The sequence below is a fragment of the Carya illinoinensis genome, chromosome 5, assembly GCF_018687715.1.
Source record: "Carya illinoinensis cultivar Pawnee chromosome 5, C.illinoinensisPawnee_v1, whole genome shotgun sequence".
In the NCBI taxonomy this organism is placed as follows: domain Eukaryota; kingdom Viridiplantae; phylum Streptophyta; class Magnoliopsida; order Fagales; family Juglandaceae; genus Carya; species Carya illinoinensis.
In genome coordinates this window covers 6965842-6987020 of record NC_056756.1, presented here as the reverse complement: position 1 = coordinate 6987020, position 21179 = coordinate 6965842, and the positions used below count along the sequence as shown (strand labels likewise).

Below are 21179 nucleotides of genomic sequence, written 5' to 3'. Positions count from 1 at the left end.
TAGATTTCCTGAAAATATGTCAACTATCAAATCACAAAAAAGTATAGAATATTATAAAGAGTTGTGATTTAATAAAACCAGAATGGTCAGTTAGCTTAATCAAAATACATGCCCAATTGTATCTGCATTACAGTCCCAAAAAAATAACATGATAAGTTTTTCAAATGTACTCCCCCTTAGATGCTGCTGCTCCCCAAATGTACTCCCCCTCAAACTTTTTAATGTACTCCCCCTCAAACTTTTTCTCCCCCTTTTTGTCAACAATCAGCCATGAAGATCTATACTTCCTCGTCAGAATCTGCTACGCTGGCCATAATTTGTTGGACATCCAAGGATAGTTGAACTAGTCGATCGTTTGCTTGTACACAATCAGAGCGTACTGCAGCCAATTGTTGCTCCAACTTGGACTGACTGGCCTCCCACTTGGCTGTGAAGCTATCCATCTTCTGAGATATCAAGGTGAGTTGCTCAAGTAGTTGTGAGGTGGGGATGGATGGTTCAGGTGGAGAGGATGCTGACTCAGTAGTAAGGGGGCGCTTCTTGGTGATGACAGCTGCTGATTTAACCACGGTTAAGGCAGAAATAGGCTCTGGCAGCTTCATGGTGGGTTCATTGGCTCGAAGGGGCACTTTTGCAATCATGGCCAATTTTGTAATTAGACTTCCAAATGGGAGATTTAACTCTTTTTCCACATGTGAGCGATGAATAATATCAATGACATGTCGTGGAAAATCAATAGACACACCAGTAGCAAGAGCATACATAAAATAAGCTCTTTCTAGAGAAATTTCAGTGTGACGACTAATGGGCCAGAGATTGGTCAAGACAATTTTGGCCAGAAGCCGATACTGAGGAAGCATATTGTGAAGGGGCAGTCGGTGTGTCTTGGCAGTCCATTTGGGGCCAGTGACACCAACAAATAAATTGCGCATTGCTGTCTTGGTTGGGGCTCCCATGCCCTTATATGGATATAGAGGGGATTCAACCTCAGGAAGAGTAAATAGATTGCGGAGAATAGCAGGAGATACCTCAATCTGAATCCCACGAATAGTAGAGATGATGCTATGATCATCTAAATTGAAGTGGGCTATATTTGAATAAAATTCCCGGACCACCTCAACATAAGGTGTAGGAAGGGCATGAGTGAGCTTCTCCCAACCTCTTTCAATGAATATTTGGCGGATAATTTGGAAGTCATCCGAAGGAAAGTCATGGATGCTTACCTCCCGCTCACCCAAGACGGGTCTCTTGGAAAAGGTATTTCTATAGGCATTTTCGGCTTCAATGGAGGTGAAGCGATCAGTAGGTGCTTCTGTGGGCACAGGCACCGATGGTGATGGAGATGGAGGAGGGGCAGAAGTGTCGCCTAATTGCATGGGTTCAAGTGATGGGACATCCTCACTTGAAGAGTGCTCGGATGGCACCGGAGTAGTGAACTTTTTGCGTTTTGCCCTTTCTTTGAATCTCATCTTGAAGATGGAAGGATGGAGAAATGTGAGTGGAAAGAGCACCGTGTATGGAGGATTAGGGGGAAGGAAGCGAGCTGCCGTGAAAATGGGTAAGGGGAGGCTGATGAGAATCGGGCTGAGTGTAGGAAACAAAGGCCAAGAGGTATGCTTAAGTGTTTTAAAAAAAGACCCTCCCCGTGCACGTGCTGGACCAAAGAGTCCTATTAGGACTTCTACACTTAGGCATAAAAGACCCGATACATGTATGCAACACACTGGGAACCCCCTTTTTTTTTTCTTTCCCTTTTTTTTTTTTTTTTTTTTTTTTTTTTTTAAAACAGAACAAAGCAATGAAAAAACAAACTATAAATTTTTTTTTTTGTAGAAAAGATTTGTTTTTTTTTTTTGTTGTTTTGGTTTTAAAAGGAACATGCCTAAAATCATCTTAGTTTGATCAAGTCAGAATATACCAAAAAAAAATTCAATAATCCTTAGCCCACTCATGTTTGTAACAGTCTCTTTGTGGATGTTCACTCCTCATAGAATCAGTAATGCCAAAGTTCAGGTGAGTGTGTGAGTGAGTATACTTATATCATAGCATGTTATAAGCTTTCCCCCTTTTTTTTTGTTTATTGCTCTCTTTTGTGTTATATTTTTGATACCTTTGTTCAAAGAAAGGTAATATATTTTTTTATAAAGATGCTCACTAGAGTTTGTTTATTGACCTTAAAAGTCAAACTTTATGCTAGGGCCTAGATACATATGCATCCCCTCCAAACACTAGTTTGTACACCACCTTTGTTCATGTTGGTTGCTCATCTTTTTCCACAATGATTGGAGCAACGATTTTTTCTGTAAGAACTCAAGGTGATAGATCCGTGTAGGGTGTTTGTCTTTTTCCGCAATGAATAAACACCGACTTTTTCTATATGGATCACTCTTTGTGTTTGGCAAGAAGAGAGCTCTTTAAAGAAGTACTAGGTTCAACTAGTATTAGTCAATTCAAGGCATGAACTCCCTCTTGATGAGCATCCTTGTTTTTTTTTTTTTAAAAAAAATGCTTACATATAGGTTCCTCACAGTGCATAAAGATGAACTTTGCCAAAAAGACCTATAGGGTTAGTACACTTAAAGAGAGCTGCACAAAGAGGAGTAACACATAAGATCAGAAAATTTTTGAAAGCAATTCCATACATGCTCAACCTGTGATGTAATAAACATATACCTTAAAGAAAATACATAACCCAGTTTTTTTTTTTTTTTTTAAATAAAAACAAAAAAAAAAAAAACTGAAACATTTATGCTTTTAAAGAAAGGAAAAAAAAAAACTGGAAGAAAAGATCCTAAACTAGTAGGATAGAAAATCCTCACTTGGGATCACATATGCCAATGGCTTTTCGTAAAAACTCAAATCTAAGTCCATCCAAAGGTTTAGTAAACAAGTCAGCCAGTTGATGTTCAGTAGGCACATGTTCCATGGATATAATTTTAGACTCAACCAAGTCTCTTATAAAATGATGTCGAATATCAATGTGCTTGGTCCGAGAATGCTGGACAGGATTTTTGGAAATACTTATAGCACTAGAATTATCACAATATATTGTCATAGTGTCTTGAGAAAAACCATAATCATCAAGCATTTTTTTCATCCATAATAGCTGAGTACAACAACTCCCTGCAGCTATGTATTCAGCTTCAGCAGTGGATAAAGAGATAGAATTTTGCTTCTTACTCATCCAAGCTACAAGATTTCCACCTATATAAAAACATCCACCCGTAGTACTCTTCCTATCATCAGCATTCCCAGCCCAATCAGCATCCGAATAGCCAACAAGTGTAAGATTAGTGTCTTTTGAGTACCATATCCCATAATCAACAGTGGCATTAAGATATTTTATGATTCTTTTTACTGCAGTAAGATGGGATTCTTTAGGATTAGCTTGAAATCTAGCACATACACCAACACTGAAAGCTATATCAGGTCTACTTGCTGTAATATATAAAAGACTTCCTATCATGCTTCTATAGAGAGTGGGATCAATATTTTTACCTGTGGAGTCATTGCTGATTTTCACTGAAGTGCTCATGGGAGTCCGAGCATTGCTTTTTCCTTCCATTCCAAACTTTTTTACAAGATCTCTTGCATATTTAGATTGTGAAATAAATATTCCTTCTTTACATTGTTTTACTTGAATACCCAAGAAGAAATTTAACTCACCAATCATACTCATCTCAAATTCAGATTTCATTTCATTTGCAAAGTTATAAGCAAGAGATTCAAGTGTTGCTCCAAAAACAATATCATCAACATATATTTGAGCAATTAAGAGTTGTTTACCTGATCTTCTTATGAATAAGGTCCTATCAGCTTGTCCTCTAACAAAATCATGATCAAGTAAGTAGGCAGTTAATCTTTCATACCAAGCTCGAGGTGCTTGTTTCAGTCCATACAGCGCCTTCTTCAACCTGTAGACATATTCAGGGTAGAGATGGTTAACAAATCCTTTTGGTTGGTTGACATATACCTCTTCTTGTAACACTCCATTTAGGAAGGCACTCTTGACATCCATTTGATATAATTTGAAGTCTAGATGACAGGCAAGTGCTAGAAGAATGCGAACAGATTCTAACCGGGCCACAGGAGCAAATGTTTCATCAAAATCAATCCCTTCTACTTGTGTGTAACCTTGTGCAACCAGCCTTGCTTTATTTCTCACAATAGTACCATGCTCATCGGATTTGTTCTTAAAGATCCACTTAGTCCCAATTATGTTAGAATTTTCTGGTTTAGGAACTAACTCCCATACATCATTTCTAGTAAATTGATGGAGTTCTTCATGCATGGCGTTGACCCAACTTTCATCATTTAGTGCTTCTTCGACTTTCTTGGGTTCAACCTGTGACAAATAACACACAAAAGAAACCTGATTTAGTACTCTTCTTCTAAGTCTCATACCTTCTTCTAGCTCACCGAGAATGTTTTCTTTAGGATGATTTTGAGTTATTCTTGAAGAAGGTTCTTTGATTTGTGGATTTTGTGGTGTTTCCTTTATATTATCTTCCTCATTTTGCACTTGTAAGTCTTCTCCACTGGTCTGCCCTAGTTCCTTCATATTCTCAAGCTCCTTCATGGTAGTTTCAGCTGAAATGTCATCCACAACTACGTTAATTGATTCCATAACAGTTTGTGTACGTAAGTTGTAAACTCTATAAGCCTTACTATTTGAGGAATAGCCAAGAAACAATCCCTCATCACTTTTGCTTTCAAATTTATGATTGTTTTCTCTGTCTTTTAGAATATAACACTTGCTACCAAAAATTCTGAAATACTTTACCGTAGGTCTTTTATTTTTCCACAAACCGTAAGGTGTTTGATTGGTGCCGGGTCTTAGAACCGCTCGATTCAAGATATGATTTGCTGTATTCACAGCTTCTCCCCAAAAATATAAAGCCATCTTCTTGTTGCTTAACATTGTTCGTGCCATTTCTTGGATTGCTCTATTTTTCCTTTCCACCACTCCATTTTGTTGTGGAGTGATAGGTGCAGAAAATTCTTAGTGTATTCCCTGTTCATCACAAAAAGAAGTAAAATTAGTATTCTCAAATTCTCTACCATGATCACTGCGTATTCTAGAGATAGAAACTTCCTTTTCTATTTGTAGTTTCTTGAACAGCTTTTTGGCAAGATCAAAAGTTTCAGATTTTTCTCTTAAGAGCATTATCCATGTGAACCTTGAAAAATCATCTACAATCACCATGATATACTTATTTCCTCCAAGACTCTCAGTTTGTGTGGGACCCATCAAATCCATATGCAATAGCTCAAGAGGCCGAGAGGTAAGAATATAAGAAATCTTCTTGTGTTGGGCTCTAGTTTGCTTTCCTTCTTGGCATGCTCCACATACTATTTTCTTCACTTTTATTACCTTGGGCAGTCCATCAATAATTTTTCTTTTTGAGATTTTTGACAAATTTTTAAAATTGATATGCCCAAGGCGTTGATGCCATAATTCAGCTTCATCAAGTGTGACTCTATGACATTTCTCCAATGGTTTTGGAGAAATTCCATAACAATTGTCTGTAGTTCTAGTACATTTTAAAACCCATTCTCCACCTTTATCATATAGGTTGCACGCATCCTTTGAAAACTGCACAGAAAAATCATTGTCACAAAACTGACTAATGCTAAGTAAATTAGCTTTCAAACCATTAACAAATAAAACATCATGCAACATAGGTAGTCCTGGTATTTCAATACTCCCTTTCCCTTCTATGACAGCCTTGCTCCCATCTCCAAAAGTCACGGTGCCTCCATGAGATGCTTCAATTTTTTTAAATAAGTTTTTGTCTCCAGACATGTGCCTAGAACAGCCGCTGTCCAGGTACCACAGACAATCTTCCTTTGATTTTAGTGCTGTGTGAGCAACAAGACATACTGCATCTTTCTTTCTCACCCATTTTGTCTTGAGTATTGACTTGTGTTTTTCTTTGTTTTGAAGGCAAATATCTGCTAGTTCCCCAAGCTTAAGATTTATGAGACTGATTTGTTGACTTATGTCATCAACTTGAGTTTGTAGGCTCTTCTCTTTTCTTTTTCCTTCAGATTTCTGCACTTGATTCAAGTTAAAACAATGTGGTCTTATATGACCTATTATTCCACACTTATGACATGTAGGGACAAATTTATCATGCAGATTTTTTGAATAAACTGGCTTAAGTTCAGCATGATTTTGAAAACTCTTACCTTGACTTCCTTTAACAAAAACAATACCTTTGGAGGTTGTAGCAGCGAATGATGAGGCAGATTTTTCTTTTCCTTTAGAAGTCGTGTATCCTAGACCAGTTCTGTCACTATTCATTTTTTGAAGACTCAACATTTCTTCTAATTTTTGTGTTGCTGTTTTTTCTTCAACCTTTTTCAATTCCTTTTCTAGTGCAGTATTTTGATTTTCTAACCTGGCTATTTCATTCTCAGAGACTTTTAAAGCTTTAGACAGGTTGTTTTTCTCACTTTCCATATCAGTGAACTTTTTATACAACTTCTTGTTGAGTTTCTTTAATTTAATCACTTCTTCACACACATCATTGTAAGCCTCCTGTAAACTTAGTTCTTGATCAGCCTCAACAACTGATACATTTGAATCACTGTATTCACAACTACTTTCAGATTTTGTTAGTGTAATATCAGGAAAATCATTCACAATAGTAGAGAAAGCCATAAAAGATTTTTCATCATCAGAGGATGAATTTTCAGAATCTGAACTATCACTAAGTGTGACATTCAATGCTTTCCCTTTGTTTTTCTTGAAGTTTGGACATTCAACTCTTATATGACCATACCCAGAACATTCATGACACTGAACTTTATCTTTTTTCTCAGTTTTTTCTTTTTTCCAATTTTCAGTTTCATTTTTCTTAGCAAAAACATTTTTTCTTTGTTTTTGTTTACCACTTTCTTTATTAAACATGAACTTTCTGAATTTTCTAGCAAGTAAAGCAATCTCTTCATCATTCAGACTTTCTTCATCAGAAATATTTTTATAGTTTTCTTCTATAGTCTTTAAGGCAATGGACTTACCTTTTCTTGTTTGAGGAAGTGAAGATTCATATGTTTGCAAAGAACCCACCAGTTCTTCTACCTTTATTGCATCCAGATCTTTACTTTCTTCAATTGCAGTAACTTTGGGTCGAAATCTTTCAGGTAAAGACCTTAGAATCTTTCTTACAACTCTTGAATCTTCCACCTTTTCTCCAAGATTGAACCTGGAATTCACAATATCATTTAGTTTAGAATAAAAATCATCAAAACTTTCCTCTTCCAGCATTTTAATCTCCTCAAATTTGGAAGTTAGCATTTGTAATTTTGAGTTCTTCACAATTTTTGTTCCTTCATGTGTAATCTCCAGGATATCCCATGCCTCTTTAGCAATCTCACACATGGAGATTCTCTTAAATTCTTCTGGAGATACAGCCATGAATATAGCATTCAGCCCCTTGCTATTCCAATTACAGTTGGTGATTTCTTCTTTCGTCCAATCATCAATATTTGTTTCTGGTCTGGTCCAACCTCGTACAACCGCGTTCCACACTCGCTCATCTAATGATTTGAGAAAGGCTCGCATGCGTACTTTCCAATATGCATAATTTTCACCATTGAAGTGCGGTGGGGCAGTCAATGATGACATATTGCAGGGGCACGGATCACACTCGAAAGAGTGAACCACGCTCTGATGCCAATTGAAATTCCCAATGTACCCCTGTAAAACCACGAAATTGTCTACCAATTTCCTTGAACAAATTAGTTAGATCTCAATTATAAAGATTATGAAATGAATCAAATACTTTAAAATAAATAATCAAACTTGCAAGACACAACGATTGATTACGAAGGGAAACCCTTTAAAGAACTCTTTAAAGGTAAAACCCTACGGGGCAGCCAAACCCAGGAAAGTCAATCTCATTATTTGAAGAACAATTACAAGTAATAATCAATTACAAAACCTTTGCAATTCGACTCTCTTATTTGCCTAGACAAACGACCCGTTTGTCTTCTACCACAGTAGCAGCCAGAACCTCTGGCGATCTTCAAATGTTGACCTCCCTTCTGGAACTCCAAAGGCTGACACTCAATCGATGTTGCTTCCCACTCAAAGCACGATCACACTCAAGAAGATATGAAAAATCCCATGAAAATTCTCAAGTGAATTTTCTCTCATAAACACACAGAATATCCTCTGTAAAATTCGTGGCTTGAAGTCCTTAAAGAGATACAAAACCGAATCCCCTTTAAATAGAAGATCTGAAAAGAATTCTTGTTGCAGTAGGACTCTGCTGACGGTTAGCAACAGACGCGAAAACGCGTCCCGACGGACTGCTAACACTTCGGGATAACTTCTTCTGATATAGACTGAATTCTGTTCTGATTTCTTCTAGATAAGTGTACTGCTAACAGAACTCGATTTTGACTTCAGGAACTTATCTAAACAACTCCTAATATTTCTAGATAGATTCAACATTGTTTAGACATAAATTAATAATTATTTTTACATTCATCCAACAATAATAAATAATATGATAAGATAAGCCTTATCATTTACTCATCTAATCCTAGCCAACTTTTTGCCTTTACAAGGAGGATGAACAGTAGCCCAGATTTGAGAAAGAACAATAGCCCAGATCATTACAACCTCAAAACCAAGCTTCAACAAGAGCGCGACAAAGATGATAATGGTTTGCAGCTTGCTCTTTCTCTTAATTCTTTTCTAACTGGCGAGTACAGTTCGTTGCCGGTAGACCGGCCACTTCCTCCGCCGCCGCCATCTCCCCCTCTGCCACTCTCGTCACTGGCTCAATCAATATCACTTCAAGCACTGTTATCATCCCCACCCACCCCGCACCGTCTATACGCTGTGCCAGCACCATTGGTGCCGGAATCGTCGAGTTCAAGTACCCCGATTATGTGCGGTCCAGAAGGAGGCCCCCCTCGCCCCATACGCGCTCGTCGTAACCAGTCACCGGTGCTGCGCAAGGGAAAGTCCGACACCGTCGACGCTCTGTTCCCGTGGGCCATGACGCGTCGAGCCACGGTCTACAGTCTCGAATGCCTGCTGTCCAAGCAAATCGATTCCATTACTGGCTCTGTCCAATGCAAGCGGTGCGAGCGTCAGTGCGAGATTGGGTATGATCTGGAGAAAAAGTTTGACGAAGTTGGGCATTATATCGTGGAGAACACGAGCATCATGCATGACAGGGCGCCGAGCAATTGGATGAATCCGGTTCTTCCAAAGTGCAAGTTCTGCGGTAAAGAAAACAGTGCGAAGCCGATTATCTCGAAGAAGAAGAAAGCGACAAACTGGCTGTTTTTGCTTCTGGGACAAATGCTTGGTTGCTGCAGGCTTGAGCAGTTAAAGTATTTCTGCAAGCACACCAAGAATCCACAGGACGGGTGGTAAAGATCGACTTCTTTATCTCACTTATCTTGGACTATGTAAACAACTCGATCCTAGTGGACCTTTTGATCAAAAAAGATCATCATCACACCAAGAATCACAGGACGGTTGCTAAGGATCGAGTTCTTTATCTCACTTATCTTGGAGTACTGTTAAACAACTCGATCCTAGTGGACCTTTTGATCGATAAAGATCATCATCTTAGTATATATAATAAGTGCTCACAGCAGAACCTTTTTCTTTTTCTTTTCACTTCTTTGAAGTTATTTTCCTTGGTTAATTTCTTTTCTTTCCGGTCTTTTGATGATCATCCCTGGATTATCTATCTAGTTGCTTTGTCTTTTCAATTTGGCTCGTAATCCGGCCTTCAATTAGCTTATAATCTTCCATAATGGAATGATTTTAATCATATCTTGCATGCAGTACTCGGTGTTAGTTCAAATTTATATTTTGTAACTTGTTGATAAAAATATATTACATGTGAAAATTAAGGCATATATCGCGATTTTGTTTCTAAATTAAAATCAAATATTCAAAAAATAAAAAATATCATTCATGCAGGCATGAGGTTCTTAAATATACTGGGGAATCGGCTTATCAATGTCATTACATAAAAGCAACCTTGATGCCATGACATTCAAATAACCTGCTTTTCATGAGTTGTTCAGCTTGCTAACTCACCCAAGAGGGGCAGTATTTGTTTGTGCTATAGAAACCAAGTTAAATAAGAACCAGGTATATGCAAAAATTAAAGCATATATACACATGTATATCACCCTAAATTTTAATCTAAGTTGGTATATGTTATGAATAAACGTCCTAGCGCCCGGTTTGGATATCGGGATGAGATGCTTTCATCTCATCTAGAGTTGTACCGTACAGTAGTTTTGGCTATCCAATCGCAATATCTCATCTCTTAAGCTTTGAAAACATCCACTTAAATGAACATTAAATAAACACTGAAAACTTACATGAATAGTGCCAAGCTAACGTGAACAGTACATTACCAGTGAAAAGCTGATGTGAACAATGCACAATTCGAGTACTCTATAAATATCGAGGTACCCACACATTTTTCAAATCTCAAAAAGTAAAATCCATCTCATCTCACTATTCAAATGCACATTTTTTTTACAAAATATATATTTCATCTCATCTTAACACTAAAATTTTACTAATATTCAAAATATCTCATCTTATCTTATTTGAACTGTGTAACCAAACGAGACCTTAGTTGGTGCATGCAGATCCTTTCTAACAATAGTTCTAACAACATATATTTATGAATTAATCAAGAGCATTCTATGTCCAGAAAGTAGACTTGTAGGAATAATAAAGTGAAAATAATGTTTATATAATTTTTTTAAAAGTTCTCTCACCTATGATGTTAAAAGTCTCCATGGCCTTTCAACATCGCTTTGTAATAAGAGACATAAATATATTATTTGCAGCAATATATAGCATTTTACGGCAAATTTTTTGCTACAAAAAGAAAAAAGTTGTTGCAACGGGCAAACCATCATCGCAAAAAAGTGAAAAAGGGGCGCCAAAACACGAAAGGTTTTATTTTCCCCCCTAAACCAGCTTGCCCATTCCCTTCTTTACTTCTCTGTTCTTCCCCCATTCCTGAGTACTAGCTTAATCCACCTACCCTGCACGACTTGATCTCCATTTTCGATCACCACCAGCCCATACTCCACCACTTAATTTTCCTTCTACGGAAGCTAGAGTCGTCCATTCCTTTGCATACAAAATCTATGACGTGCAATTCGTTCTTTGTGAAGTTGGATTTTTTTAACGATTTCCACACCACGGACGTCGAGATTGTTGACCGAGACTCTTGGGTACCTTCTGTCATCACATGTATGGCTGCAACAAATTTGTCTATCTCTCCCCCTTCATTCGCACTTGTTCCTTACAAAAATTGGCTTTTTGTTTGTTTACTAAATATTTCTAGATGTTTGAATCTAAAATGTAGTCCTTTTTTGCACTAGATTTTTTTGTGAATCTGCATTTTGTGGATGTGTTGAGATTTTTTTTTTTTTTTCATTTTTGCATTAAATCCTGACTTTCTTTCTCAATTACCTATTGACAAAGCAACTGGAATGTACATATATAAGCCCCCTTTACCCCCACAACAGATTGCATGTTGTATGTCTGCCTGCGAGCTCTGAAAAGAACTGTCAATTGCAATAAAAAACTAGTATTAGACTGAATATTTAACTCTATGAATAATGTTCTAAACCCAAAGAGGAATATAGATCATGTTGTACATGAATCATGATGAATTTTAGCTAGCTAATAGTAATTATAATTACTATTAGCTAGCTAAAATTCACTAAGAACATTTGAAATGTAATTAATTAACTCTAATAATTAAGAACATTTGAAATGTAATTAATTAACTCTACAGTACCATGGTAATGTTGATTAATTAACTACTAATGGTTTTTCAAATCTTATAGTTAATTTCTCATTATGGAATAGGCTATTTGCTCTATATACTGTTAATCTAATTAAAAAGGGTATTAAAATGGAAGTATATATATAGGTATTCAACATGATGATGATCTATATGAAACTAGGAAAACCAATTGTTAATTAGATGTGGTACACATGCATATGACATGCGTGCTAAGATGATTATAGATGTGCTTATATATGCTAAATTAATGTGTGCAAATCTTAATCTCCAATGAGCAACTAGCTAGTTGTTCCCCATCATCATCAACAATTAGCATCTAATTAAAGATGAGTTGGAAGTTGGGAAACATGGGTTGGAAGTGTTGGGATAAAGATGACACCCATTAATTTATGCCAATTAATTTGGGGTAGTAAAGAATTTAATTAGTCATTATGTTCCACATTATATATTAAACTCCAAAACAACTCAAAGGGGATGTGAAAGAATCCCCTCAATGCCGTGCACATAGGGTTGTAAATGAACCAGTCTGTTCGATAGCTCGCTCGGTTAAACTCGAATCGAACTCGACTCGTGAAAAAAAAAGCTCGTTCGTTAAAGTAGATGCTCGCTCGATTTGTAAATGACACATACTCGACAAAACTCGACTCGACTCGACTAAGGCTCGTTTAGGCTCGCTCGTTTATGCTCGAGTCGACTCGTTAGCTTGACTCGATTAAAACCCATTCATATATTAATAAATATATACATACACCTATGCATGTATATATGTATTAGCTAATAATATAAGCATACCAATTTTATAATTAAATATATAATATGTATTCTAATTACTTATGTCTATATAGTAAATATACTTCATAGGTATATTTTATAATTTATATAATAATTAGTTGATAAAATTTAATAATTTCATATACTAGTATGTGGAAACTATATATGAAATAGATATATTTTATCATATTAAGTATATGTATTAATAATATATGTAAGCATATAATATATTGTTATTTTGGATAAATATCAATTAGTTAGATATTAATTATTTATAAATTTTTTAAAATTTTATAATTTAATAGAGGTATACTTGTTAATTGTATAAATTCAATATTAATTCTTTTTTATTTATTTATTTAATTTATTAATTATTAAATCTTATTAAAAAAAATAATTCAAGTTCGAGCTCGAGCTCGAGCTCGACTCGACTCGAACTCGTTTGTGGGACGAACTCGAGCTCGAACTCAAGTTGAGATTTCAACTTATCGAGTCGAGCTCGAACAAAGAATTAAAAAAAATCTCGAGCTCGGGCTCGAGCTCGAGCTCGAGTATTTTGAGTCGAGCTCGAGTTCGGCAAGCCAAAGCTCGGCTCGACTCGGCTCGATTACAGCCCTACGTGCTCATGATCTTGATCTTCATGATCAGCCAATCTTTGCTCTTTCTTCCCTTAAATATTCACAAAGATTATTAAACGATTAACTTTATTTAGCTGCCATCTTAACTTTGAGCTTTAATATATATAATCTCCCTCTCTCTCTAGTTTCATCCTTATCAATCTTTCATCCTTGTTAAACTACTATGGTCTTTACTTTAATCTTAGATAACCCCTAGTAAACTTTAGCAAAATAAAAAATTAAACCCTCTAACAAGCTACTGATGTATGAAAATTTTGCCTCACTAGAGACTCTTACATACACTTTTTCACATGTTATGACATTTCTAGGTGTTTTACACCTCGCATTCTAAACTATGAAAACCAATGTGTTGGACCTACATACGATTGATGACTATAATTTGGCATCCTCTGTTAAGATCCAAAAGTCAATATTGTACTTTATAACTTATTTTTCATTACCGTAATGATCAAATCTGGATCATGTATAGTGATGATCAAATTAGATACTGCATGTACAGTCTCTCTTGGCTCTTAATTGATCGTATGTACGTATGCATAACTCTCTCTCTCTCTCTCTCTCTCTCTCTCTCTCTCTCTCTCTCTCTCTCTCTCTCTCTCTATACACTTGTGGTTTATTCTTTTTGTTTTGTTCTCCACAGGCTTATGAATATATCAGTTTAAGTTAAATGCTTCCATCATTGCCTAAGCACATATATATATACGTATTAGTTAGAGCACTGTCTGATATATAACTTGGTACAATATTGTACCAAAGGATTAACAAGTTTTAAATTCCAGAGGATTGGAATGTACCCTTCAGTTGTGTGCTTTGCCTTGCTGAGGTTAGTGCAATGGTTGTTGATGTTGACCATGCTTCCATGGGTTAATATTATTATTGTATTTTTGTAGCTGAGATATTGTTATCATGTGAAGCTGATAAAACTACAAATTTGCGCAAGATATTGAAGACAAACATCTCGAACTCCTTAAAATCAAGGTTATATATTTCCACTTGTATCAATGTTGAAGAACTTGAAAGATTTTGGTATTATATTGTGTTGGGTGCTAGGAACCGTATCATGTTCCTCATTACAAAGACCATGGTCTCTCTTTTATTATTATAGCAACAATGTTTTGTGACAAGGATCATACTCTAATGTTTAGAAAAAGTTTTGGTCTCTTACTTGTCATTCCAAATTGACTAGATCCTGAGTATGCAAGGGGTGATCTCATGTTAACTATATGCTGGCATGCATATTTTGTCCATCATAGTGCAGAAATTCTGCTATGCACTTTGTTTTGGGGCTTCAACCAATTCATTTCATTCCCATTTTTCATTTGCATATTTTGCTCAACTATAGTTTTCAATATTTTGTGTGAAAAACTATTGAAAACAAGGGACAAAAACCAACCATCTTATGAGCTTTAGCTCTTCATTTAATTTGGTGCCACTATGTTTCTAAAAAGCTATCAAATGCTATTTTTGGTTAAAATTTCAGGTTTTTTATACTTCCTTGTTCCCTTCCATTTCTAAGTAAATTCCTATCATTTGTACACACTTAACCCACAATCTTCATATATCTTTATGTAGAAAACTCAATGGCCTTTATTGGACAAAAAGCATGGTATTAGCCATGTTCATGAATTCCTTTAAAATGTTTGAAATGAGGAGTTTTAATGTTTTGGCTTAGTGCTAAGTATGGAGAGATGTTAAATGGGTTGAGGTTGTGTTTTGTAGTTGATTTTCCCCAAGTAAAGAGGAGTTAAGGAAAGCACTTTATTTCCTTCTTGGAATTAAAGTAAACAATTGTCTTTGTTCATGGAAAAATGGGAAATTCTAAACAAGCCATTGCTGTCATTTTTCATTTTGGTGAATGATAAATAATTTGGGGAATATAGACAAGCTTTATCATTGTGCACAGGCTGTAGAGTTGGTGAATCAGTAGCAAGATGATGACCTTTGGCATTGATATCTAGTATTTAAAAACTTGCTTGGAATATTAAGTTTTGATGGCTATCAGAATGACTTAGAAAGGCATATGCACATACTTAAACGAGAAGATTACTCTTGTCATATTTTTTTGAATATTTATATATGATACTCTTGTCATGTTTTCAATGCAACTCTTATTCCTAATATTACTGCTGCATACAATATTTCTTCTCTTATTGTTGCATGCCTTTTCTTGCTTGTTATCGTGGAGAAAGAAAACTTATGAGCACCATTATTTATTTGTAGCGGGACTATCAACTCATTGTTGATTTGCTTGACAGGTACTTGGAACATCTAGCAATTGCATTGAAGAACTAGAAATGGGCACTTGTTCAACCACTTAATTCATCCTCATATAGTGGGTATGGCACCTTCAATATGTAAGCATTGTTTTGTAGCATGTTGTGCGTGCACTGTAATTGTTCCTTTGGATGGTTGGATTAGCTTCTAGGGTTTGATATTCTATCAAATTAATTATTAGCTTCTACTTCCTTTTTGTTGTCTTAGATCATATTGTTAGGATATAGGTGGTCAACTCAAAATGGTGGGATGAGGCTATATTGTGTTTGACTTAAAGTGGGATGAAATATTTAATATAATATGCGTTGGGATAAATCTTTTTTACTTAGTGTATTTATAATATTTTGTAACAAATTATTGTTAAGTATATGCTAGTGAAACTAAAGCCATATAGTTCCACTAGTATTTTTGTTTTTTTAATTTTGTAATAGATATGTCACTGCAAAAGGAGTAATTCCATCGCTATAACTTATTTGCAACAATTAACGTACATTGCAAATAAGCTTTTAGCGTTAGAATCGAAATTCATTGAAAATATTTTATTTGCAATGACATTTTTCGATGGAAATGTATAATTGCGGCCAATAATGTTGGTCATAAAAAGTTCTAATCGTTCCCATAACCTTTTAGCATCAAAGCACATTGTCGTTGGAAATTTTTATTTTCATCAATTTTTATAGTATTTGCGACAAACAATTAGCACTGCAAAATCCTATTCCTAGCGATTCTAAATGAAATCGAAATACACATTTACTACAATTTTTCAACTAATTGTGACCAATTTAATCGCCAGAAATAAATTGCTATTTGCAATGATTTTTAACTTTCATTGATTAAGAGCAAAAATAATTGTACAATAGTGACAACCTTGCAGTGAATAAAAATCGATGGAAAAGATCAAGTGTGATACATTATATATACGATCAGTTAATAGGTATACTTTCTTAGAATCCTTTTATAGCCAAAGTGAAGAATTACATATAAGGATCTGGATGATAATTGTTGATGCAGTTGGACCGTGCCATGTCATAATTAATATGCACAAAGAATATTGGCATTTAATTTCTCCAAAAAAAAAATGGCAATCCATAATTACATATCAGGCCTTTTCCAACTACGATTGGTTCTCTATGTCGCAGTTGAATTTGTTTCCAATGCATAGAAATCGTTGAAATAGGTCAATTGCGATGATTTTACATTTCATAGTTATAAGGTTATCAGGTCAATTGCGGTGATTTTACATTTCATAGTTATAAGGTTATCTATGGACTTACAAGCCGGTCGCAAAAGCTATAAACATATTATCTAGGTCTACACTCTATTGGATAAAAGAAGTTGCAAATAGTATAGATGTTTGCAATGAGCCAAGGAAAGTCTAAACACATGTGGTAATATTAGGCCTTTCTTGTATACCCCCTTTGATGCACCTACTATATGATATGTTATGAAAGTGAAGGTTTCAGATGTTTTAATGTGTTTGCTTCTAGGATATGTAATGTATGTAATTCATATCCTATCATGAAACTTAAGAGAAAGGAAAGAAAATAAGATAAATGAATGTATAGTTTTCTGAAGTTTTTCTTTTGTCCATATGATGATTATGTGAAAGAAATGGAGCAAAAGGTTGGATGCGCAAACTAGTGAGCCACGGTGAAGGAAGTTGGGACAAGGCAGCCCCTGTTTTTAAGGAGAAGCATAAAACAACAAAAATTTCCACAATTTCAACAAAAATCTTACCAAGGTTAAGTTTCCAGACTAAAATCTCTACAGAGAAGTTCCTACTAAAAATAACGCTTTTAAATCATGAAACTAATGTTGTTACCAAGGAAGTAAAGAAGAGTCAGAAATTATGGAGATCTTATTTTTCTTCTGTTCTAGAAAAACATCCTTCAGTTTATTGGACATTATACATTTTGTTTTTCAGTAAAACAAGGATTCTATTGATGACACTCACACACACACACACATGTACACATTCCTTCAACTTATCATTACTAGAAACTATTTTTTCTCATTTATGTAAATTTGAGAATATCATACCCAATGACCACTAAAAGCACAATATCCAATATGGTGTCCTTGATAGCATCCAGAGCTTCTGACTGTTGTTCAGGAGTTTTGATTTCTCTTGATACAATATCTACTATCATACCACCATATTTTGGCTACACAACAAGAATCATAATATTTTTTAGAAAAAAAAAGAAGAAGAATGAAATGAAAAATGAGGGAATGGAGTTACATGCTTATCAGAAAATGAAAACTAAGTATATGCTGAAATTTGCTTTCTATATCCTTTTGATCTATGTTCTATATGGACCTATCTTTTTCAACTAACCAGAAAATGGAGTCAGAGCAAAAGCTTTCACTAAAACATGCAACTATCTAGTTGCAAAAGGAACTACCAATGATTATCATCACTTGATAACTGAGACTATCATTATAAAAAAAATCAAAAGCCTAAATCCGGGAAAAAAACATAGCAATATCCACCCAAAATAGAAGTAATGCTAGCTGTTGAAACTCACTACAAGAAATCTGGTCTATTTTGTGAGTAACATAGTAATATTCCATAGATATTTTATGCTATTTTGTGAGTATTGAATATTGTATTTCCTTTTATTGCATAGGCCTTATTCAAATATTACAATTGCAACATCATATGGCATATATAGATCTGTATTAATTAATTGAGATGCACAAGCACATATCTTGATTCATAAACCATGCATGATGACTGCAAGTTATTCAAGGACCAAAGAGATTATGCAAGAAACATAATATTTGTACAGCACACATAAAAAATGATACTGCTATGGATTAATAGCATTGTATATACAAGAATCTAGGAATGAATGTGTATTTAATCATGTAAACACAGATAATGGACACGATGCATTTACACAACCTACCCAATATACTCAATATCAACTAATATCAAACATAGTCTTGTTTACAGTGCTCTATTTCAAATGAGATTTTATAAAATCAAGCACAGTGCTGGTGAAGAGAATTGATTTTGAAGACATAGTGCACATCCAAATTATAGTATTCTTATTAATACATTACATAGGAAATTCCTAAAAAAGTGTTCATAATACACAAGGAAACACCAACGGTGCATAAACAGATCATGTACTATCTAATAAGTTAGGGTTTCTGTTACAAGATAGCAATCCCAAATCAATGAACATAGATTTGAGCCTTAGAAATGTAACAAATGGGAAATCATGAGAGCAAGGGGGAAAAATACCATATATATATTCTAGCAAAACATAAAGAAAAAAAAAAAAAAAGAGAAGCGAAACTCACAAGGGAGTGGTAGAGTAGTAAACACATGAGGGCTGTGGGTTGCAAACAGAGCAAGGGAGAGAGGGCCGGCCTCAGGCTGCTTGGCTAGGCGTGGAAGAGAAGGGGGTTTAGGTGTTGAGGTGAGGGTGGTGGTGAATGGCGCCCCTAGCGACAACGATATAGAGAAATCAGAGAGAGAGAGAGAGGTGAGGCCAAAACGAGATCGGTGTGGAGGCAGGGGGAGATGGAGGTGGTAGCCATTGAGGTGAGGTGGTGGTGGCGTGGTAGGGTCATTGGCATTGGGTTGTGTGCGGCGGAGGCTTGAGGTAGAAGACAGATTGGGGAGAGAGAGAGGGGGGAGGGGGAGGTATGGAAGGAAAGAAATGAGGGGAAAACTTAACGCGGGGGTTTTAAATTTAATCAGCTTTTCCTGCACTTTAAATTTGCCCCAACCAAGACGTAATTGACTGCATATACTTTTACAACGAAAATCCTCGCTGCAAATATTATATATTATGGCGATTTTAGAATTAGCAGAAATATAATGCCGCTACAGTTAAAAAAAAAGGTTTGTTGTGACGAAAAAAATATCCGCAAAAAGTGTAGTGTAAATTCTCCGTTTCATTTCACAACTTCGTGTTGGGAATTAAGCGGCAACATAAAAAAATGTATATTTCCGGCGATTGCAACAATTTTAGAATCTCTGGAAAATGTCTATTTCTTATAGTGAGACGGACATTCATGCATATGGTAATTTATCCAGAATATGGTATGAACCAGTCATCAGCGGCAAAGGGAAATTATCAGTATTAAGCAAGAAATTGAATAGTCCTTGACTCCCGATCCCCTATAAATTAATTTGAGATACATCTCTATTAATCCTTCTACACAACATCTGCTTCTTTTAGGTCGTCTTTCCTCTCCTTCTTCCAAGTCTGTATCATGAAGAGGAATAAGGAAGATGATCATGAACTTAACTTAAAGAAGAGAAAGAAGAACAACAGCCATAGCCGTAGCCCAGATTTGAGGATGATGAACAGTAGCCCAGATTTGAGAAAGAACAATAGCTCAGATCATTAAAACCTCAAAACCAAGCTTCAACAAGAGCGCGACAAAGATGATAATGGTTTGCAGTTTGCTCTTTCTCTTAATTCTTTTCTAACTGGCGAGTACAGTTCGTTGCCGGTAGACCAGCCACTTCCTCCACCGCCGCCATCTCGCCCTCCGCCACTCTCGCCACTGGCTCAATCAATATCACTTCAAGCGCTGTTATCATCGATCCCCACCCACCCCACACCGTCTATACGCTGTGCCAGCACCATTGGTGCCGGAATCCTCGAGTTCAAGTACCCCGATTATGTGCGGTCCAGAAGGAGGCCCCTCTCGCCCCATACGCGCTCGTCTTTACCAGTCACGGGTGCTGCGCGAGGGAAAGTCCGACACCGTCAACGCTCCGCTCCCGTGGGCCACGACGCGTCGAGCCACGGTCTACAGTCTCGAATGCCTGCTGTCCAAGCAAATCGATACCATTACTGGCTCTGTCCAATGCAAGCGGTGCGAGCGTCAGTGCGAGATTGGGTATAATCTGGAGAAAAAGTTTGACGAAGTTGAGCATTATATCGCGGAGAACAAGAGCAGCATGCATGACAGTGCGCCGAGCAATTGGATGAATCCGGTTCTTCCAAAGTGCAAATTCTGTGGTCAAGAAAACAGTGCGAAGCCGATTATCTCGCAGAAGAATAAGGCAATAAACTGGCTGTTTTTGCTTCTGGGACAAATGCTTGGTTGCTGCACGCTTGCTCAGTTGAAGTATTTCTGCAAGCACACCAAGAATCACAGGACGGGTGCTAAAGATCAACTTCTTTATCTCACTTATCTTGGACGATGTAAACAACTCGATCCTAGTGGACCTTTTGATCGATAAAGATCATCATCACACCAAGAATCACAGGACGGGTGCTAAGGATCGAGTTCTTTATCTCACTTATCTTGGACTATGTAAACAACTCGATCCTAGCGGACCTTTTGATCGATAAAGATCATCATCTCAGTATGGGTATTAGCTGCTATGATATATATATATATATTTATATATATATATATATAATAAGTACTCACAGTAGAACCTTTTCTTTTCGGTTCTTGCTAGGGCCGGATCAACGGTAAGGTGATTTGGGCCATTGCATAAGGTCCATCTCATGTAAGGCTTCAAAATAAAAAATGAGATGTTATTTGTTTAATATTTTTTTAAATAAAAATTATTTCATTAAATAAAATTTTAAATAACTTTTATATTTTTTTAATGTGTGCAAGTTCCCATAATACTAAATTTAATATTTAATATAATGAATTATTTATATTTTAAATAACTTTTTAAGATCTT

The 21179-nt window shown here is 36.0% G+C and overlaps 1 protein-coding gene and 1 pseudogene across 1 annotated transcript; both read left to right on the top strand.

Moving 5' to 3' along the window:
* Positions 1–8584: 8584 nt before the first annotated feature.
* On the top strand, positions 8585–9512 carry LOC122310030 (annotated as a pseudogene).
* Positions 9513–20153: 10641 nt separating this feature from the next.
* Positions 20154–20720, top strand: LOC122310029. Its single transcript, XM_043123917.1, has one exon. It carries the CDS (start codon positions 20154–20156, stop codon positions 20718–20720), a length of 567 nt encoding a protein of 188 aa, XP_042979851.1.
* Positions 20721–21179: the final 459 nt, after the last annotated feature.